The sequence below is a fragment of the Brassica oleracea genome, chromosome C8, assembly GCF_000695525.1.
Source record: "Brassica oleracea var. oleracea cultivar TO1000 chromosome C8, BOL, whole genome shotgun sequence".
Classification (NCBI taxonomy): Eukaryota; Viridiplantae; Streptophyta; class Magnoliopsida; order Brassicales; family Brassicaceae; genus Brassica; species Brassica oleracea.
In genome coordinates, this window is record NC_027755.1 from 13,720,305 (window position 1) to 13,741,811 (window position 21,507).

The window sequence follows — 21,507 nt, forward strand, 5'->3', positions numbered from 1 at the left end:
TATCTTTCTTCTCTTCCTTTTTTTTTCAAATATTTCTAATTTGAAAAGCATTTTGCTGAGTTGTGTGATTTGAGATAGGGTGGGATTTATGAGTTTGTGTGTGATTTGTGAGTTTGTGTGTGGTTTGAGAAGAAAAGTTGCAGGTATTTATAGAAAAGCGGGGCACACTAATTCCTTGTAAAAGGTTGACTCGTAAATTCCACGTAAGCTTAATCGTCGTAAAAACTCGTACAATAAAACACGCGCCTTTGTAATTCCTCGCTACTTCCTCGTACAATAAAACACGGGCCTTTGTGATTCCTCGTAAAGCTAAACGCGGGCCTTTGTAATTCCTCGCTACTTCCTCATACAATAAAACACGGGCCTTTGTAATTCTTCGTAACTTTACGAGAAAATAACGAGGATAAGTAATCTTATATATACTCCCGAGCGCTCAATCTTTCTTTCCTCTCCACTTCCTTTCTATTTCGTAGCAATGGTAAGTCTCTCTAATTTCCCTCTAATTTGATTAGTTTAGTATAGATTAGGTGGTTAGTATAGGAAATTTAGATAGGTTTACATGTTTTATGTTAATTAGTGTTGATTAGGTGGATAATGTAGGGAATTATATTGTTGATGTTAATTTTAAAAATTAAATTTTTTTTCCAGACGATTCGAAAGAACAGACTTACTCCCGTTTAGACCTGTCGTCTTCTTTAGCTCCCGGTTCTTCTTCAGCTCCCGGTTCTTTGGGTCCGGAGACTGTCTCCGAGACTCAGCCTTCTCAGAGAGTCTCTCGGTCGCCTTCTTCTAGTGCACCATCGGTTCCTCCTGTGCCTCCTCTGATGGCTCCTCCGACGATGCCTCCTCCTGTGCCTCCTCCGATGGCTCCTCCGATGCCCGCCGATGTTCATCTCGATTTGATGGTGCCTTCGAGTGCTCCTTACTCGCAGTACACTGTCTCCCAGGCAGAGAAGGTTTACCAGTCATCGACCCCGACCGACCGGACGGGACTCTGTGGTATGTTACATTATTTTTTTTAATTCGTTTAAAATTCTTTTATAATATTAAAAAATAATTTATTTTAAATTTGTTTTTTTCCAGGTTTGGGGTTGACGGATGTCTTGCATCGGACGTAACCGACACGATCAAAAGTTACTTCTCCATGCCACATCCGAACTGGAGTAAGACGCCTCACTACGTCAGATAGACGTGGTTCAAAATTTACGCTGTAATTTTCTATTAATTAATTATATATACTTTATTTTTTTCATGATTTATATATATTTCTTTTAAAAAAACTAACAATTTATTTAATTTTTTCCACATCAAAAATATCATTGGGCCTTGGGGGTCACTGAGAGGGTGAGGAAAGCGTTTTACGCGAAGTCGAAAGTTCGCTTGTTGGACACGGTCTCCAATTGGAAGGGTGACTGGATCGTGAAGGGGTATGAGCGTGACAAACCCGCTGAGCTCACCGCGGATGTGTGGGATGGCCTCATCCATTATTGGCGTCTTCCTGATTCCATTAGAATTGCCCAGTCTTGCTCTAACTCCCATAACACGGTCGATGAGCACGGGAACGGACCGATGCTTCATACTACGGGCCAAAAACCCCACGCCGGTGTCCGTATGGAAATGGTAATTAAATATTTTATTAAATAATTTTTTTAATATATATATTTTTATTCTAACTTCCTTAATTTTTTTTTAGGCCAAAGAGACGGGACATCTCCCGTCTCTTATGGAACTTTACGAGAGGACCCACAAGAACAAGGCGGGCGTATTTGTAGATGGCGAGTCCGAGCAAATCTACAACAACGTGGTTGCTCGGGTTGAAAACCGCCAGACCCAACTGACCCAGCAGTCTACCGACGGATTACCCGTCACGTTATCCACACTTGAGGTGGATAAGATTTACGAGGAGGTAAATTTTCTAAAAATTTAATTTTTTATTATTCATTTAATTTAACTTTAAATTTTCTTAACAATATTTATTTTTTGTTTTTAAGGTTGTCCCTAAAAAAAAGGGACGGACATTGGGTATTGGTTCCGTCAACGATGTTCCGAGAGCGACATCGTCTTATGGTCAGCGACGGGATGATGAAGTCACGGAGCTGCGTAGAGAGTCCGCTCAGCTGCATAACGAGTTGCCCGCGACCAAATCTCGTGTGGGTAGAGTCGAGGGCTTCTTGGACGTTATTGCGGCCACAAATCCGGAATGGGAGTTTATTTTAAATTATAATTTTATTAATAAATTAAATAATTTTAATTAACTTTTTAATTATATTTTTAAATTCTGTAAAATAAAAAAATGAAGAAAATTCGTAGCTAAATTACGACTTATTTACGTGGAAAGTTTACGAGGAAATGACGAGGAAGGTTAAACGAGTATTTTACGTGGAAATACTTTCGAGGTATTTACGTGAATTTTACGGGGAAATACTTTCGAGATATTTACGTGTAATTTACGAGGAACTCCTTTCGAGGTATTTATGAGGAAATATAGCGATCTCCTTACGTGGAATATTTACGTGGTCTTTACGACGAAATGATTACTTCGTCTTTACGACGAAATATTTTCCTCGCTAATTTACGACGAATTAGCGAGGAAATATGTGTTACGACGAACGAGTAATGACGAAACGTGTTTCCTCGCTAATTCCTCGTAAAGCCTCTTTAAAAAACCATCCTCATTAAACTAATGTTTTCTTGTAGTGGCTGGCTCCTCCTAACCGCAGAAGCCAAAGAAAACAAACCAAGGGATAGCTAAAGAAACTAAAACCACCGAACACGTACCTGAACTTATATGATATCTTCTTGAATTTGTAAAAAAACATTTTTCTCAATTTAGCAATGTCTTCATAAATGTGTAAATCAATTTCTTGAATGTAACTTGTTTGTATATTTTGGAAGTTCTTCATAAATGTGTAAGACATTTTCGTGAATTTTATTTATATGCAAATTAAAAAGAATATTATTTAATATATAATATCTTTTGAAAATTTACAAAGATGCGTTTTATATATGTATAATATCTTTATAAAATTTAGATATCAAATTCATAAAAGTCTTCGAAAAAACTTTAGGAAGATGTTATACATATTTAATAATTGTTAATAATTCAAATTCAGTAATGTATTCATGATATATATTCATGAAAGCTTTCATGAATACACATTTAAGAATATACTTTTAAATACACATTTATGAAAAATTTCCAAAATTTTATGAAGATATTATACATATTTATCAATATCCCTCTAAACTTTACAAAAGAATATAATTTTGAATTGTTAAATACAGATCTTTAAATATAATTTAATAATTTAAATGATAATATGTGAATAATAAAATACAGAACTAAAGATTATATTCTCATAATAATCTAGTGTCATTAATTTAAAAGAAACCTAATTTATTAATTTTGGACTTTTATACTTTCATCCCTCAAAATAATTAAGTTAAAATGTCCCAAGGAAAGTTTCCTTAATTTTAATAAGAATATAATAATTGAAGGCCTAAATACATTTTCTGACCTAAATATATTACATCCATCCCTGGTGAAGACGATTTTAAGATTTTTTCGTCCGTTCCTTTATCTATTATATTAGTCTGCGTCTGCGTCTGCTCTTGCTTGTTGCCTATTCGGACAAAATCTAGCTCTCTTATTCTCCGAACGATAAGAGAACCTTTGAGATCATTGTGAATATATGGACTATAGGAGATAATATGTAATTAAGGTTATAAGTGTCATTAGCTCTAACCTAAGCTCTCTGTAATAGCTATATATACTGTAACATTTACATCTAATGAGTATTATTCAGCCTACAGTCATATATGGTCTTGATTTCACCGAAACCTTCAGTCCGGTGATCAAGTCGACCACCATTCGAAGTGTTCTACATGTTGCGGTCAAAAAAGAATGGCCCATTCGTCAAATCGACGTAAACAATGCCTTCCTCCAAGGAACACTCGATGATGAAGTATATGTTGCACAGCCGCCTGGTTTCATTGATCAGGATCTTCCACACCACATCTGCCGCCTGCGCAAGGCCTTATATGGTCTCAAGCAGGCTCCGAGAGCTTGGTATCAGGAACTTCGTGCCTTCCTCGTCACCCAAAGTTTTCAAAACTCTCTTGCTGATGCGTCACTATTTATCTATCGACATGGTACAGATGTTTTGTACATTCTCGTCTATGTCGACGATATGCTCATAACTGGAAACAACAACACTCTTCTCCGACGTTTTCTCACCGCTATTGCTTCACGTTTCTCGTTGAAAGACTTGGGTGATATGAGTTATTTTCTCGGTGTGGAGGCAACAAGGAACTCATGTGGGCTTCATCTGATTCAGAAAAAGTATGTGATTGATCTTCTCAAGCGCACAAACATGCTTGAAGCTCGTCATGTCTCATCTCCAATGACTCCTGCACCGAAGCTATCTCTCACGTCAGGCACGCCTCTTATCAATACAAGTGAGTACAGAATGGTTCTTGGCAGTCTCCAATATCTTTCCTTCACACGACCAGACATTGCATATGCTGTTAACCGACTGTCCCAGTTCATGCATAAGCCGACAGACATTCACTGGCAAGCTGTCAAACGAATCTTGCGGTATCTTGCAGGCACCCCTACTCACGGTATTCTCATCCGCGCCAACTCTCCAACTATCTTACATGCTTACTCAAACGCCGATTGGGCTGGCGATGTTGATGATTATCTCTCAACCACTGCTTATGTTGTTTATCTTGGGGGCAATCCGATATCTTGGTCTTCAAAGAAGCAAAAAGATGTGGCGCGCTCGTCCACGGAGGCAGAGTATCGGGCGGTCGCAGACACGGCCTCAGAACTTCGTTGGGTTTGTTCCTTGCTCTCTGAGCTTGGTGTCTCCATTCCAGATACACCTGTCATCTACTGTGATAATATTGGTGCTACACACTTGGCTGCAAACCCGGTTTTCCACTCCAGAATGAAACATATTGTGTTGGACTTTCACTTCATTCGCGACAACGTACAATCTGGAGCTTTGCGTGTTACACACCTGTCTACCCGAGACCAGCTAGCCGATGCCTTAACCAAGCCACTTACGAGCATTCGGTTTAAAGAGATCATGAACAAGATTGGTGTTACTCAAGTACCTCCATCTTGAGGGGGTGTATAGGAGATAATCTATTATATTAAAACAGAAGTCACAACTTTGACTCATGTGTGATTTTTTTTATAAATGAACAATCACTAGAGTTTCATTACATTTAATAGTATCATTAATGTTATTATTACGTTAAACCCCACATTATAAACAACTGTTAGTAGATGTATTGTATTTATTCATATACACCAAAGTCGTGTATTATGTTTTAGTCAATACAAAATAAACGAACACACTTAATATTTGCACAACATCAGTTGTTCTTTTATAAACTTGATTTGTGTCATAATTCATGTCTTTGTCATTTTCCTGTTTTATACACTGCGTTAAACAGACTTCTATGAACATAAACAACATCTAGTAATATTTACAGCATCCACAAGTTTCTTGGGTTGTAAAAAAAAGTTTCGTGGGTTGTTAGCCTTTGACATGTTTCTTCTATGTATTGTCAGGTTCATATTTACACCATGACGTGCCTCAATTCATTAACTATTGATATGCAGTAATTTATTCCGTCAATTCACAAATTGCTCGATTCGTATATTCTTTTAATAATGGGTTATTTAAAATTTAGAAGAAAGAATAACAACGAATAAAATTTTAAGTTGTAATTAGTATTAGACATGAACACTGCTATTTTTGTAAAAAAAATTATTACGTTATAAACTAAACGCAGTAAGCATTTGGAGAAGATGAAGATGGTGAATACTAAAATCGGATATAATATATATATATATATATATATATATATATATATATATATCATAATTTATTGGCCACAAAATACGGGTATATTCATTTACCTAAAAACATGTATCTTTCGAAAATAAATGCTCGATTCATAACATTTATTTTTCGAAAATACATTTAAAAGTTAATTAATTATAAGCCATATCTTTGGAAATAAATCCTCCATATCTTTCGAAACAATACCTTTGAATCTAAGCAAATATCGTTAATGATTTTTTTTTTTTTTAATTTGTTTGTACGTATATTCTATGTATCACGTGATTTCATTCCATTAAGTAGAAACCTAAAATTATAGTTCAAGGAAAATTTGTTCCAAAAAGAAAAACAAATCTGTTCAAAATATATTCTTTCATGATTTTCTATATACATATATATATACGTAAACGAGGAACATAGATGTGTACTCATATTTATATCAAGTCCATTCCTAATAGTATAAATGTTTGAATCAAGGACATGACCGCATCGGTTGCAGGCGTTTGCGGATACAAATGGCTACGATTATAAACATTATTAAGAGATTTGTACGACTGGTAAAACGATTATAAACTGATGCGTTTGCGGGATACTTATGACTGGTTCACTATCAAATGCAGCAGTGGTTAAATAATAAATTAACAATATTTATATTTTATATAATTATAAAATATTTAAAATCATATTATTATAATTTATATTAAAATTATATTTATAAAGGTATAGAAAATATATTTTTAGTTTTTATAATATAATATAAATTAAAATAGTTATATTTTAATACTTATATTATTTCAATCTAAAATTTTGATTGAATATTTTATTTTTTATATCTAGAAAGTTTTTAAAAAAAATTATCATCCTGCAACCGCAAACGCTACCTCGAACCAGCTTTTGAATTTTAGAGGTTTATAGCAACTTGTAATGTTTTTGTTATTATTACAAAACACCAACAACCGCTACCAACCGAAAACTTGCGTTTGCGGGTGGTAAATGATATAAACATATGTTTTAATAATATACTTTCAAACCTAACATACTAAAAACATATATCAATATTATTTATTTAATATTCAATAGTTTATTTTTCATATTTATAAATAACTAATACTAAGTGTTTAATTTTTTTAAATTTGAAATCCTATCTCCAAACCCCACTCCTCAACTCTAATCCCTAAACTCTAAACTCTAAACCCTTAACCCTAAACCTTAAACCCTAAACCCCACCCCTTGACTCTAAACCCTAATGTCTAGATTAATTAACTCTAGGGATATAAAAATATATTTGCTTCTTTTGATAAAACATTTAAGTCTATTTTAGTCATTTTTTATTTTTAATGTCTATATATGTGATAAAAACTTTTTTAGATCTATCCTAGGGAATTACTCATTTTTTATTTTAATTTTATATATATTTATTTATCATATAGAATGTATTTTTGAAAATGTATATTTAGTGATGGTAAACAAAAATAATGGTACAAAGAAAGTGGTAAAAATTTCTCTAATATAAAAACAAAATTTCTATATATATATATATAATAAAACAAACACCCGCGGTTGCGCGGTTCGAGATCTAGTATGTAATTAAGGTTATAAGTGTCATTAGCTCTAACCTAAGCTCTCTGTAATAGCTATATATATTGTAACATTTACATCTAATGAGTATTATTCAGCCCACAGTCATATATGGACGACAGGATCAGTCAATTACCTGATGACTTGCTCTTGAAGGTACTATCGTTTCTTCCAACGAAAGTTGCCGTAAGCACAAGTATTTTATCTAAGCGATGGGAGTTTCTTTGGATGTGGTTGCCTAAACTTGAGTACGATGATAGCGAATACTCAGAGGAAGAACGCTACAAATTACACTCCTTTATCGATTTCAGTCTGCCATTACATAAAGCTCCAGTCATAGAAAGCTTACGTCTCAACTTTGACGTATGCAACAGATTTGATCCAATCTACAGTGACGATATCGAGAAGTGGGTTTTAACTGCAGTGTCTAGATGCGTCCATGAGTTAAGTGTCACACTTGCATCTATGCATTATGAATTAGCTGGATTACCGAGTAGTTTGTTTACCTGTAAATCGCTGGTGATCTTGGAACTTACGGGCAAGATTTTCGTGAATTTTCCTCGTATGGTTTTTCTCCCCTCCCTTAAATTTTTGATCCTTCGACGTATGTTCTACTCAAATGCAAAATCTCTTCACCAACTTCTTAATTTCTCACTGCCCTGTTCTTGAGGATCTAGTTGTGGAACATAATAAGGATGACAATAATACGCCGTTTACATTGAGTGTAATTGTCCCGTCCCTGCAGACACTAACCCTAAAGATATCTAGAGGATCTGATCATTCTGAAGGGCTTGTGATAAACACTCCTTCTTTGAAGTATTTCAATATTCTGTATTATGTAGAAGAATATGCACGTGATGATGATAGTAATTACTCCTACTATCTTGAAGATACGCCTAAGTTGGAGGAGGCAGATATTGAATCGACATACCCTGATATCAACAAGTTTGTTAGATCAATCAGAGCTGTCAAGAGGCTTTCATTATGCATTAGAGTCAATACTGAAGAGGTAACATGTTTAACATGTTTCCATCCATCTATCAATCTCATTTTAGAACATCAAACCAGGTTTTCTTGACGCGGAAGCCTTTGTTATTGTGTGCAGGCTTTATATCATGAGGGTATTGTCTTTGACCAGCTTCAGCATCTAAAGCTATGTTCATGTGGTTCAAATTGGTCAAAAGTACTTGTCCGGTTACTCAAAGATTCTCCTTTGTTACGAGACCTTGAGGTATATCTGAATGACGTAAGTTTCTTCGATAGAAACCTATCCTTTTGGTGTTATAATTTACTGTAGTATTTAAGACAAAACTCTTTTCTTCAATTTTAGGATCATACATATTCTAGAGTGGATGCACCAGTTTCCTGGCAGAATCAACTGGATTGTGTTCCTACATGTTTATTAGCAAGTCTTGAAACTTTCAAGTGGACAGTGGTGTATGGATCACATGAAGAGATAGATCTGGTGAAATATATCTTGAGAAATGCTCGCTGCTTAAAGGCTGCTAAAATCTTGTTTCGGCCACCGTTTTGTCAACAAGAAGAGGATAAACTTGAGATGGCGAAACAAGATTTGTCACTTTCTTTTAGAGGTTCAAAAACATGCCAACTCGTATTTGTCTGACGTATTTGATATGCATTTATGTAGACATATATCTATATGCCTATTGTCAATTATGTAGACATATATCTATATGCCTATTGTCAGATTATTTTTCCGACTTGGACAATAGTATATGCATTTTGAAGAAACATTAAAGTTCTCGTTCCCTTATTCATCTTAAAAACTGATAAATTTTGTTAAGGAGTTCATCTGTATAACGATTTGTGCAGTCAAGCCATTGAATTGACTGAGGAAGGTTGTGTGTCAGAAGTAAAATACAAGATCGTATTACACACACTGGTTGAGACCCTGAAAAATTGTGTTGATTTAAATAATGCTAGAAACAATATCACTGAGTCTAATAGCCAGCTTATTAATGGTTCTCAAGAAGAAGATGATAGATACGCTTGGGCCAAAGGAAGAATCAGATACTGCTGACGTGGTCCTTCAAAGGCAAATTAGGAAGGAAAGGAAGGAGCAAAGACTCGGATAGGGAGAGAGTCTTTGGCAGTTATGATAGTTGAATAAATAAATACTCTGTATTGTTGTTGGAAAAGGGTATCGAGAATCAGATTGTTGTAAGCTAGTGAGACTAGTGTCTTGAGGCGATCTCTTAGGAGATTCGTATGAGAGTAACGGTGTACTCGTGTGTGAGGATCATCGTTGTCTCTTGAGTGCTTAGGGAATCTGTAATCGACATTGTTACGTGGTTTACAAGTAATCGATAAGTTACCAGGTAATAGCAGGCGTCAAAGCTACAAAAAAGAAGACTGTTGTTAGGAAACGAAAGTTAGGTCTTTTGTTGAAACTTCTCTTCAATCTAAAGCTACTTATTGTAATGCTTGTTCATTTTCTTAGTTTCAATGGCTTAAAAGAAAATACTCACATATTATGTGTGTAGAAACCGGATAACCGGACTGAAATAAACGATATAATAAAAGCGATATATTAAGGAAATAAACTATTGTAAAGAGCGAATACAAGAACGATAAGAAATTGTATTCGCAAATGAACATGGAGTCGAGATATAATCTCTTTCCTTAACTCTAAATATTCGCTCCGTTAGTACGAAACTGTACAAATACCGAGTCCCAGGATACAACCATGGCAGGCAAATCACACTTCACTCGTGATCGCCCTATCGAACTATAAACTCTACGAAACACTTTCGTATTTAAGACTTACGCTAAGGAAATTTTTGATGTTGGTTTCGATGTAAAACGTAATAAAAATGAATGAAGAAGAGGCGAGTATTTAAAGAGGAGAAGGCGAGCCACTTTCCGTAACTGATGCAGCACGTACGCACTTTGGCGGAAATCTCACGAGGATCTCGGAGGCGAAGCGTTACGAAACTTCCTCCGCAAGATCTTTTCTCGTTTAAACTTATCGTCAAGAAGAGAGACAGCATGTTGTTTTTAAACTAACTACGTGTTGTTTAAAATAAAATGCATGCCGTTTTTATTAGGGAATTAAATGGCAAAACGTTGAGCTTAACTTGGTCCATAAAATATATTCTTATTGGGCCTAACGACCTAAGCCGGCCAGACGGCGGCGGCGACACGCGCGTGGAGAGTGTGATACCATATATATACATCACAACTTCTCAAGTTTTAACCGATGTGGGACTTTCTTATTTCCTTTCATTAAAGCCAACAAGGCTTTTACTAAGAGCTCATAAGCCCATTTCCTTTTCACATTTGCCTTTCACATTTGTTCTTTTCTTAATATTTTTTTCTGCATTTGATATAAGAGTAGGATATGTTGGAGATGGATTTATAGTTTAAACATTCTACTGTGGTTTTTGTGATGTTTTGTGCAGGAAAACATATGTTCAGAGGGAATGAGAGCAACAATGGTTACTATGGACCTCAACAGAACGTTCAAGGATTTGTATGCTATGTTAGTTTATTATTATAAACCTGGCTAAGCGGTTTTACATCTATACTAGCTAAGCCTGTTTTAAATGTTGATGTAGTTGAAATATGTTCGAAAAACTCGGACAACTCGGCCGAGTTTACGGCGGATTATACGCTCGGCGGCAAGCAAACGCATCAATTTGGTGTTATTCGGCTAAAACCTCGGCCCTCTTAAAAAGTTCTTTTTTTTTTACTTTTTGCGTTAGAAATCATGTTTTCTTGATAGATTTGTTATATTTCGATAATAATCAGTATATTAAACAGGAAAGATGATGAGAAATGCGAAGAATACCTGTTGACGGCGGAATTTTGGACTGCAGACAAAAATTGAGGGGAAGAAGAAGGGGATACTTTCGTCAATTATCCGTTATTAATGACAAAAAAATATTAAGAAAAGAGTCCAAACACCTCTAGTGTCGATCCCCACGACCTTTCTACAAACCAAGACAGACTCAAACCACCGGACCGTTATGATTTCGTAATTTTTCTGTAAAAAAAATATATCGTTATATATTTATTAAAACTATAAAAAATAATTCTAGATTAATTCCCGATTAATCTCCAATTTTTATGCTATTCGCTAGGCTTGAGTCTGCAGCTCAATTTCGAACATGAAGTTAAATTTAAAGGAACCACCTCATGAAAGCTACTACGTAAACCAACGAACCATCCAAAACCTGGTGGGAAATTTATATCTACATAGATGCTTGAATTTATACTTAGCATCACGCAACTATGTGCTAAGTATAAATCAATGTAACATGATAAAGGATTGTCATGTTTTGGTTCTTAGGGACAACTGGATTATATAGCACCAGTGCAGGATAGCTTCTTCACAAACCAGCAAGCCATTCCCGTGCTGGTACATTATGCTTCCTTACATTATAAACTCTTCTAAAGCGATTTTAGAAGCATGTGATGAGTGTGATCTTATTGTACTTCCTGTGCAGGGTCAAATCGATTTCAGGCCTCCTCCCAACTTCACTTACAGTCTACAGGTTTCATCAAGCAGCTATAGTAACATGTCTGGATTGTTTAGGAGATTAAGTTTTGTCTCACGAAGCAATTTGGTAAAAGCTATTCCAAACATGAGAAAACAACACAGATCTTCCATTAGAGCTGAGTTGCAATTGATAAGAACATGAAAAATATTCTATATTGATTTCTGTAAAGAATGGGATTTCCTTTTATGTATGAACATGGCTGAAATGTTGTATCTCTAATGTGAGCTTTATGTCATTGATATAAAAGCATCCTTTAACACCTTATCTAAACACACACACAAGCTAAGCCTCCTCTATCATGTATGAGACTAAAAAGGTTATTTAGAATTCACTTCATATCAAATTAATCAAGTAAGGCTACATCCAACCAAAACACACTGACACTTGCCTGAAAAGAAGACAAATGCACGATTTAAACAAATAAACAAGACCTAGATGCTGACAAAAAAAAAAGAAGACCTAGATGAAGACGGGTCTGGTCGAAAATGATGAGTTAGGTAGTGGATCAGGTGGGTGGGGTCCTTTGACACGACGGGAATAAAATAATTGGGAGGGACAGATAGAAACCAAACTCGAGTTGGTGAAAACGTTTAAAAAAGGGACAAAATAAACAAACGACATTGCAGTTGGTCAAACCTTTTAAACACAAAGAGAAGAAACTGAAGTTGAGCAGAAGAAAAACAGAGATATTGACGTAGCGGAAGTAGTGTGTAGTAACCGATAATGCAAAGGTAACGTTGAATTCTGAGAATGCCTGTTATCTTAGCCTTCTTAATACCGTTGAATTCTTAAGAATGCCCGGAAATAAGGATTCAAGATAGGCCTGTCCAATATGGTAAAATCGAACCATACCGAACCGAACCGAACCGAAATAGACAATATGGTATGGTTTTGGTATATACCATATAAACCGAATGGATATGATTTTATAAAAACCGTAGGATTTGGATATGGTTTGGTTTATAACCGATTAAACCGAATAAACCGAACAAAACCGATCAAAAGTAAAAACATGTAACGTCACATGAAAAATATATTTGTTATATAAGTTATTCTTTTGTTAATAATTATTACCATATTTTTATAGTAATAAAGAATCATAATTTGAAAAACACTTAAAATATAATTAAATAACAATTCATCGTAACTGAGGATTTTTATTTTCGTAATCTTCTTCTTTTAATCATTTTGTTTTCTTTTATCATTGATTAAATTGAACTGAAGGTTATAAATTTGATAGGTAATAACTAGAAAAAATTCTTCACAATGTTTTTTTTTATTTATAAACTAACAGAGTTTCACTCGACGAATCATGACTTTGATGAACACTGAATATGAAAGAGTGGAAACATTTTCTTTCATACTTCTCTTTTGTTTTTTATTTTTATTTTCAAAATTTCGAGCTTTGATTTTAATTCTAGATTTGATTATTTCATTTGAAGGTATAAGCGTTTTTATTTTTTTGTTCTTTTATTTGAAAATATAATATATTTTTAATAAATGACTGCGATAACAATATGACTCTAAAATTTATATAATATGATCCCAAACTAAATAATTATGTTTTGGCATAAAACCGAATAAACCGAAAACCGGCGGTATATAAACCAAACCGAACCGAAGTAAATATGGATTTAGAATGGTAGTTATATTTTACTAACCGAAATACCGAAAAAAACGAAAAAACCGAACCGAAACCGAACCAATATCCGGATTGAACACCCCTAATTCAAGAGTTTTTAACACAAAGCTCTAAGTTTTATAAATTTTAATAATCAAATTGTGTCTCTTACAAATCAAGAGATCACTATATATAACAAGGTGAAAAGTCTTAAGTCCTTAAGGATTAGAATCTAATCTTTTATCCTTAAGTCTTAATCCTAATCTATTAAGGAAAACTAATGTTTATCTAAAAATAAAACAAAAAGGAAACCAAATCATAGAGGAATAAGGATGTACACTACATCAGGTCTCCCCCGGTACGAAAGATTCGTCCACGAATCCGGATAAGATGTCGTCATCCAGTTCAAACATGAAGAGATGTTTGACGTTAAAAACGTCTGCAGTGCGTATATGCGGTGGAAGAGCCAAGCGATATGCATTAGGACCGATCTTCTGAATGACTTGGACCGGACCTATCTTACGCGGCTTCAACTTATTGTACTGACCCACTGGAAACCTCTCTTTAATAAGCACTGCCCAGACATAGTCACCAACTTCAAAATGTACCTCCCGTCGCCGTTTATCCACTGCACGTTTGTATTTAATGGCTGTACCTTGCAAGTTATCTTGAGCCTGAGCGTGAACAGGGGCGATTTCATCAATCAATTCGACTGCTCGGCCATGGAACGCGGCAGGCCGAGGAAGAACCGACAAAGCCAGAGGGCCCGTGGAAGAACTCCATACACGACCTTGAAAGGACTGAAACCCAAACTTCTGTTATTAGCATGATTACGAGCGAACTCTGCTTGACACAGAAGAGAGTCCCAAGAACGGAGATTGTCGCCCACCAAGCAGCGTAACATGTTTCCTAAGCTGCGATGGTAACTTCGGTCTGACCGTCGGTTTGGGGATGATAGGCAGAACTCATATTTAAGCTTGTCTTGAACAACTTCCAGAGAGAACGCCAAAAGTGCCCAATAAACCTTGAATCTCGATCAGACACTATCGACGACGGAAGGCCGTGCAGACAAAATATTTCGCAAAAGAAAAGCTGAGCAACCTGGACAGCATCCGTTGTTTTCTTGCAGGGAATAAAGTGCGCCATCTTGGAAAATCTATCAACTACGACAAAGATAGAATCGTGGCCACGCTGAGTACGAGGAAGCCCAAGAACGAAGTCCATACTGATATCGCTCCACGGCTGCGTTGGAATTGGTAATGGTAGATAAAGACCTGCATTAGAGGCGTGCCCCTTCCCTTGTTGACAAGTAACGCATCGCCGTACAAACCATTCTACGTCTCGGCGAAGTGTAGGCCATAAGTAGGAATCAGTCACGAGTTTAAGTGTGTGATCCCGCCCAATGTGGCCCTCCCCATGGAGTTCCTTGACGATCTGCAACCGCCAGCTACAGTCTGGCACGCACAACCTATTGTTGTGAAAGATGAAACCGTCGACCAAGGTGTAGTCACGACGCATACCCAGGTCAATATCTCGTAAGATTGGAGAAAAGAACGGGTCTGTTTGGTAAAGTTCTGCAAAACACTCCATCCCTAAGACTGAAACACGAAGTGTAGATACCAAAGCATGTCTGCGACTTAAAGCATCCGCCACCTTATTAAGTTTCCCGGATTGATGTTTTATAACGAAAAGTGAACTGCTGCAGGTAGGATGTCCACGAGGCATGTCGAGATGTGTCCCCAAATACTTCAAAGCCACATGATCTGTGAACAAGATAAACTCCTTGTGAGCCAGGTAGTGGCGCCAATGCTTGATGGCCTGGACGACTGCGTAGAATTCAATATCATAAGTGCTGTAACGACCACGAGCACCCGCCAGTTTCTCACTGTAGTATGCAACCGGTCGACCACGTTGACTTAAGACAGCGCCGATGCCCAATTTTGAAGCATCGCAATGAAGCTCGAAGGGTGCTTCAAAGTCCGGGAGGACCAAGATAGGAGCCGAAGTGAGTTTATCTTTGATAAGAGTAAAACCCCGAGCTGCGTCTTCTGTCCAAAGGAACAAACCACTCTTCATACAGTCGGTTATTGGTGCCATAATGGCGCTGAAATTGTAGACGAAACGCCAGTAGAATGATGCTAGGCCGTGAAAACTTCTAACTTCTGAGATTGTAGTTGGTGTAGGCCATGAAGCGACTGCTTCAACTTTTTGAGGATCAACACGGAGACCGCTCGCGGAGACGACATAACCGAGGAAGAGGAACTCCGAAGCACCGAACTCACACTTCTGTCTTGCTATAAATAACTTTTCTTTTCGCAGGGCCATCAATACGTTGCGAAGATGAGAGAGATGTTCATCCATCGTGGTACTAAAGATCAGGATATCGTCGAAATAAACGACAACAAAACGACCAATAAAGGGCCGCAGAGCCTGGTTCATGACCTTCATAAAAGTGCTTGGTGCGTTAGATAATCCAAACGGCATTACTAACCACTAAAAATAACCCTTCACGAGTCTTAAAGGCGGGTTTCCACTCGTCTCCTGGGTGAATACGAATCTGGTGATAGCCACTCTTAAGATCCAATTTTGTAAAGATAGAGGCTTTCCCGATTTGATCAAGAAGATCATCAAGCCGTGGTATGGGAAACCGGTAGCGTGTTATAATCTTGTGATCATCAAGCCGTGGTATGGGAAACCGGTAGCGTGTTGTAATCTTGTTGATAGCTCGGCTGTCGACACACATGCGCCACGAACGATCTTTCTTGGGAATGAGAAGTGCTGGGACCGCACATGGACTGAGACTTTCACGCACATAGCCTTTGATTAGTAAGTCTTCAACTTGGCGTCAAAGCTCTTCATGCTCTTCCGGGCTCATGCGATAGTGCGCTCGGTTGGGCAAGACCGCATTAGGAACCAGGTCTATATGATGTTGAATATCTCGGAGTGGAGGCAATCCTGCTGGTAACTCGTCCGGGAACAGATCTTCAAACTCGGTGAGTATCGGATCAAACGCAGGTGGACAAGGAGATGGTTGTGGAGGCGTAGGGGTGACCGAGACTAAGGCAAAGAGTGGCCGAGCTTCTTGTAACTCTTGTTCGAACTGGAATTTAGAGATAATCATCAAATTTTGTTTTGATGACGATGCAGGGTTAGTAGAGTTGATCGTGTTGTTAGTATCTGGCGAAGGAAGAAGAGTGATCTTACGTCCTTGGAATAAAAATGAATGGGTATTCGTTTTGCCATTGTGGATAACTTCTCGATCATATTGCCATGGCCTGCCTAAAATAATGTGAGATACATCCATGGTGGCGATGTCACAATAAAGCTCGTCTTTGTAGAATGCTCCGATCGAGAGAGATACCAGGGCGCGCTGAGAAACGTATACCTCAGCTCCAGTCTGCATCCAAAGGAGGCGGTAAGGGTGTGGGTGAGCCTCCGGTTTGAGTGAGAGTTTGCGGAAAGCTTCTTCTGAGACCACGTTTGCTGAACAACCCGAATCAATCACGAACCGACATAATTTTCCTTTGATTTTGCACGTAGAGCTGAATAATGATGTCCGTTGCCAAGCTTCACTTGTTTTCGGAGCAAAACAATTTCTTCGTATCATGAGGAAAGTTCCCGTATCACCGTTGACTTGTTCCTCCTCCACATCATCGAACTGGTCGTCTTCTTCATCATAAATAGGATCCCCGGCGAGTTCTTTATCAGCAGCAAGTAAGCCTCTGCGGCCACGATTTGGGCAGGCTGTCTGAATATGACCCCGTTCGCCACACGTGAAACACTTGAGAGCATTAGGGCGTGAAGGTCGCGCGTCTGTTTGTTCGTCCGCGTGGGTAGTGGTTTTGGAACCCGAAGTCATTGTTGCGGTCTGAGTATTCGCAGATTTGGTGTCGTCAGATGTTGTTGTGTTACGAGGTCGGGAGTTACCTGTCCATTGGTTTGTACTGAGGCAAGTTTGCTGCTCGACAAGTAATGCTCGTTGGCGTGCTTCTGAGACAGAACACATATCAAACTGATGAAGCATATTCTGTAGCTGCGGTCGTAGGCCTGCAATAAAACGAGCTACCAACTGATCTTCAGAATCATGAATGTCGACTCTTGTCAACATCTGGTAGAATTCGTTAGCATAATCCTCCACGGAGCGTGAACCTTGTCGTATATTGTGTAATTTCTGAAATAGAAGACGCTCAAAATTGTAAGGAATGAATGTCTTGCGAAGATGCTTCTTTAACTTGTCCCACGATGTGATTTTTTCTTTCCCTCGTCGTGTACGTGACAGTTTAAGTTGATTCCACCACGAAGCGGCATGTCCACGAAAACGTGTTGTGATGAGAGGCACCCTCTTCTGTTCTGGAACGTCTTTGAACTCGATGAATTCATCGACGGTTACAAACCAATCGAGTAGCTCCTCCGGTTGTGATCCTCCTTTAAACTCTGGGATCTCAATTTTAATACCCGAAGTCCAACGAGGATCGTCGTCGTTCTGGCGTTGTCGATGATGTTGTTGATGACGATTTTGATCTCCAAAAGGATTTTCCACGTCTTCGTCTTCATGTTCCTCAAATATCAGGTTGTTGTTGCGTCGCTGACGTTGAGGGGGTGGCGCAATTGGCGCGTTTTCTGCGTTTACTGCTAATGCGGCCTGAACTCCGGCTTGAACTCCAGCCTGAATTGAGTCAGCCAAAGTTCTGCGGATTTCATCATGAAAGTTTTCTTGAAAGTCTTCCAAGAATTGTTGAAAGTGTGTCCAGTCGTTAGCTGGTTCTTTGCCTGGTCGAGGAGCCATCACAAGATCGAAACAATCGAAAAAATTGAAGTTCTAAGTCTCTGATACCAATTGACGGAGCAGAAGTACTGTCTAGTAACCGATAATGCAAAGGTAACGTTGAATTCTGAGAATACCCGTTATCTTGGCCTTCTTAATACCGTTGAATTCTTAAGAATGCCCGAAAATAAGGATTCAAGAGTTGTTAACACAAAGTTCTAAGTTTTATAAATTTTAATAATCAAGTTGTGTCTCTTACAAATCAAGAGATCACTATATATAACAAGGTGAAAAGTCCTAAGTCCTTAAGGATTAGAATCTAATCTTTATCCTTAAGTCTTAATCCTAATCTATTAAGGAAAACTAATGTTTATCTAAAAACAAAACAAAAAGAAACCAAATCATAGAGGAATAAGGATGTAGGCTACATCAGATATTCAATGGAGAAAGTGAACCAAACATTCTTTTTATCGCATGGATCTCCCATGTTGAGCATAGATGACACCTTGGAGGCAAGACAGTTCTTCAAGTCATGGTCGGGAAAAGTTTTTCAACACAAACCCAAATCTATTTTAGTCATCTCTGCTCACTGGGACACCGAGTTTCCATCCGTCAATACTGTTCTCCACAATTCTACCATCCATGATTTCAATGGTTTCCCTGATCCCATGTACAAGGTCTCTCCCTCTTCCTCTTTCTTACAAAAAAAAACCTTAACTTTTGTCTGAACCTGATTCTAATATGGATAAGGTTCTGTCCTAAGCCGGACCCATATAGCTGATCGTTTAAAAGATTCATCAACTGGTTCGAAAGTTTCAATCTTTACATAATGGGTCAGTTTTGATTCGTGCAGCTGAAGTATGAAGCACCAGGAGCTATTGCATTGGCGAAAAGGGTTAGAGAGTTGCTAATGGGAGGAGGAATGAAGCGTGTTGATGAAGATACAGAGAGAGGACTTGATCATGGAGCTTGGGTTCCTCTTATGTTGATGTATCCAGATGCAGATATACCGGTTTGTCAACTCTCTGTTCAATCATCTCAAACCGGGACTTACCATTACAACATGGGCAAAGCATTGGCTCCACTGAAAGAAGAAGGTGTTCTTATCATTGGCTCTGGAAGTGCCACTCATAACTTGAGGAAGCTTGACTTTAGTATCACTAATGGCTCAGCAGTTCCTTGGGCTTTGGAGTTTGATCATTGGCTCAGAGACTCTCTCCTTCAAGGAAGGTATAAGTTAAGGTTCCGAATCTTTTTTTTTCCGGTTAATTTTATAGGAATCATTGATGATTTATGTTTTTACATGTATGGAGATGTGAATGAGTGGGAAGAGAAAGCTCCAAATGCAAAAATGGCACATCCATGGCCAGAGCATTTCTACCCATTACACGTTGCCATGGGTGCAGCTGGTGATGATGCGAAGGCAGAGCAAATCCACACAAGCTGGGAACTTGAGACTCTGTCTTATTCTTCTTATAGCTTCTCTTCTTCCCTTTGAAACGTTTCATCTTTACCTCCTTTCACTTGCTGTGTGACTACTTTAATGTAAGCACTGTGTATTTCACCTATCTCTTATAATCCAAATCCTTGTATGCAAATACAAACTCCTCTCAAATAATAAAAATATTTATATATATATATATGTGAGAGACTTGGGTTAAGATACTCTTCATAGAGGATGCTCTAATGTAGATTGGTTTCTGTATATTATGGGATTCACTTTGATGTTTGAAAATGGCTGAAATGTTGTGTATAAGACTGACTAATTTGGATTCTGTGGCATTAGTCATTACACAGAAGCATTTCTGTAAACATTTGAAACACAAACAGTGGATACTGAATCTGTCAGAAATTGATAAGGCCTTGAATGTATTATTTGATCCGAGTAAAACGCATGGCGGGGATGAATATATGTTACCATTCACCTTACTTCTTTTCCATTAATTTTCATAAACAAAACAATAATTAATTAAAATGAAAAAGAAAGGCGGGATATATTTATATTAGACCACACTTATTGGTGAGAAGATAGTCAAAATGTGTGGCTAGACATATTTTTTATACATAGCTAATAGCTTTGTTAAATTTTTTTCTTGTCATTTTTAATTCTTAAAAATGCAAAAAACATAAAAATGCAAAAAACACATATCTCACAATTAAATTATTTGTCTTATAGGGTGTTGTTTGAGTGTCAATACTCATTTATGTTACCTTTTTTTTTTTTACAAATTCTAAGTAATCATACTATCTAATAATAATACTAGTATATTTTTCTACATATACATATGTATATTTATACATGTGTATTTAATTCATGATTTTTTATAATTCATATTTTTTTTATAAAAAACTCTCTTAAGATTACCTAAAATATTTATTTATTTTGGTATTTTAATTAAAAATTATCAATATGATATTATTTATACCTAATGCATATTTTCAAAAAAAGGTAAAAAAGTCTTATACCTTTACTTTATAGATATTTAAATATAGATAATTTTTTAAATAAATAATTAAAAATCTGAGTTATTTTTGAATAATATGTTTTTGAATTAGAACTTTTTATTTTTAGATTTTTTAAAAAAATTATTTTGAAATCAGAAAATTCTTTTTGAAACTATTTAAAAAAAAATTAATTATTTTTAGTATTTGTTATTTTAAATAAAATCCTAAACTCCACCCCTCAAATTTAAGCCCTAAGTCAAAATTTGTTAACTATGTCTATTTATATATTTAATAAACATTTTGGTCATTTTGACTCCTAAAGAATATATTTTGATTAACTTCTTAAGGTCACCACAGAAAATTTCTCTTTTATAATTTATTTAATATTTTTAAACAACCATTATTGTAATTAAGCAGTTTTTATGTTAATACAAACACGAAATGTTGAATGAAGAAACCTGTGAATATGATTTGTGACGATTTAAGATATACAATCGTTTATAGTAAGTAAAAAACATGTTTAAATATACTAATATAACTATTTTTAATTTGTAAAATAGAAATATATTATTCAGTTATTTAATATAACCGTAAAAATTTCTTTATTTATCTTAAACTATTAAATATAAAATACTATATATGCAATTATTAAATATAAATTATATTAATATCAATGATTTTTAGTTGATAAAATATAAAAATATATTATCCCGCACT

At 36.5% G+C, this 21,507-nt stretch overlaps 3 protein-coding genes across 4 annotated transcripts; 2 read left to right on the forward strand and 1 right to left on the reverse strand.

Moving 5' to 3' along the window:
* The first annotated feature begins 7,333 nt into the window (after positions 1-7,333).
* On the forward strand, positions 7,334-12,100 carry LOC106308706 (putative F-box/LRR-repeat protein At4g15060). Its single transcript, XM_013745837.1, is given in 8 exon segments — positions 7,334-7,350; positions 7,535-8,081; positions 8,083-8,445; positions 8,542-8,682; positions 8,767-9,028; positions 10,859-10,929; positions 11,749-11,817; positions 11,906-12,100. Coding segments are annotated over 8 exon segments (1,665 nt in total).
* A 4,325-nt stretch (positions 12,101-16,425) lies between these two features.
* On the reverse strand, positions 16,426-18,366 carry LOC106308707. Its single transcript, XM_013745838.1, has one exon. It carries the CDS (start codon positions 18,364-18,366, stop codon positions 16,426-16,428), a length of 1,941 nt encoding a protein of 646 aa, XP_013601292.1.
* Positions 18,367-18,747: 381 nt separating this feature from the next.
* Positions 18,748-19,949, forward strand: LOC106310462 (extradiol ring-cleavage dioxygenase-like). 2 transcript variants are annotated; one of them, XM_013747697.1, is made up of 3 exons: positions 18,748-19,022; positions 19,199-19,575; positions 19,659-19,749. In XM_013747697.1, the coding sequence occupies exons 1-3, from the start codon at positions 18,786-18,788 to the stop codon at positions 19,666-19,668; spliced, it is 624 nt and encodes a 207-aa protein (XP_013603151.1). In that variant the 5' UTR covers positions 18,748-18,785; the 3' UTR covers positions 19,669-19,749. The 2 variants fall into 2 exon arrangements, with proteins under 2 accessions (XP_013603151.1, XP_013603150.1); XM_013747696.1 differs by having other exon boundaries at positions 19,199-19,949.
* The last annotated feature ends 1,558 nt before the right edge of the window (positions 19,950-21,507 follow it).

Coding starts and splice junctions, on each gene's coding strand:
- LOC106308707 (XM_013745838.1), bottom strand. CDS start 18,366: ATGGCTCCTCGACCAGGCAAAGAACCAGCTAACGACTGGACACACTTT.
- LOC106310462 (XM_013747696.1), top strand. CDS start 18,786: ATGGAGAAAGTGAACCAAACATTCTTTTTATCGCATGGATCTCCCATG. Junction 19,023..19,198: donor TCCCTGATCCCATGTACAAG/GTCTCTCCCTCT, acceptor TGATTCGTGCAG/CTGAAGTATGAAGCACCAGG.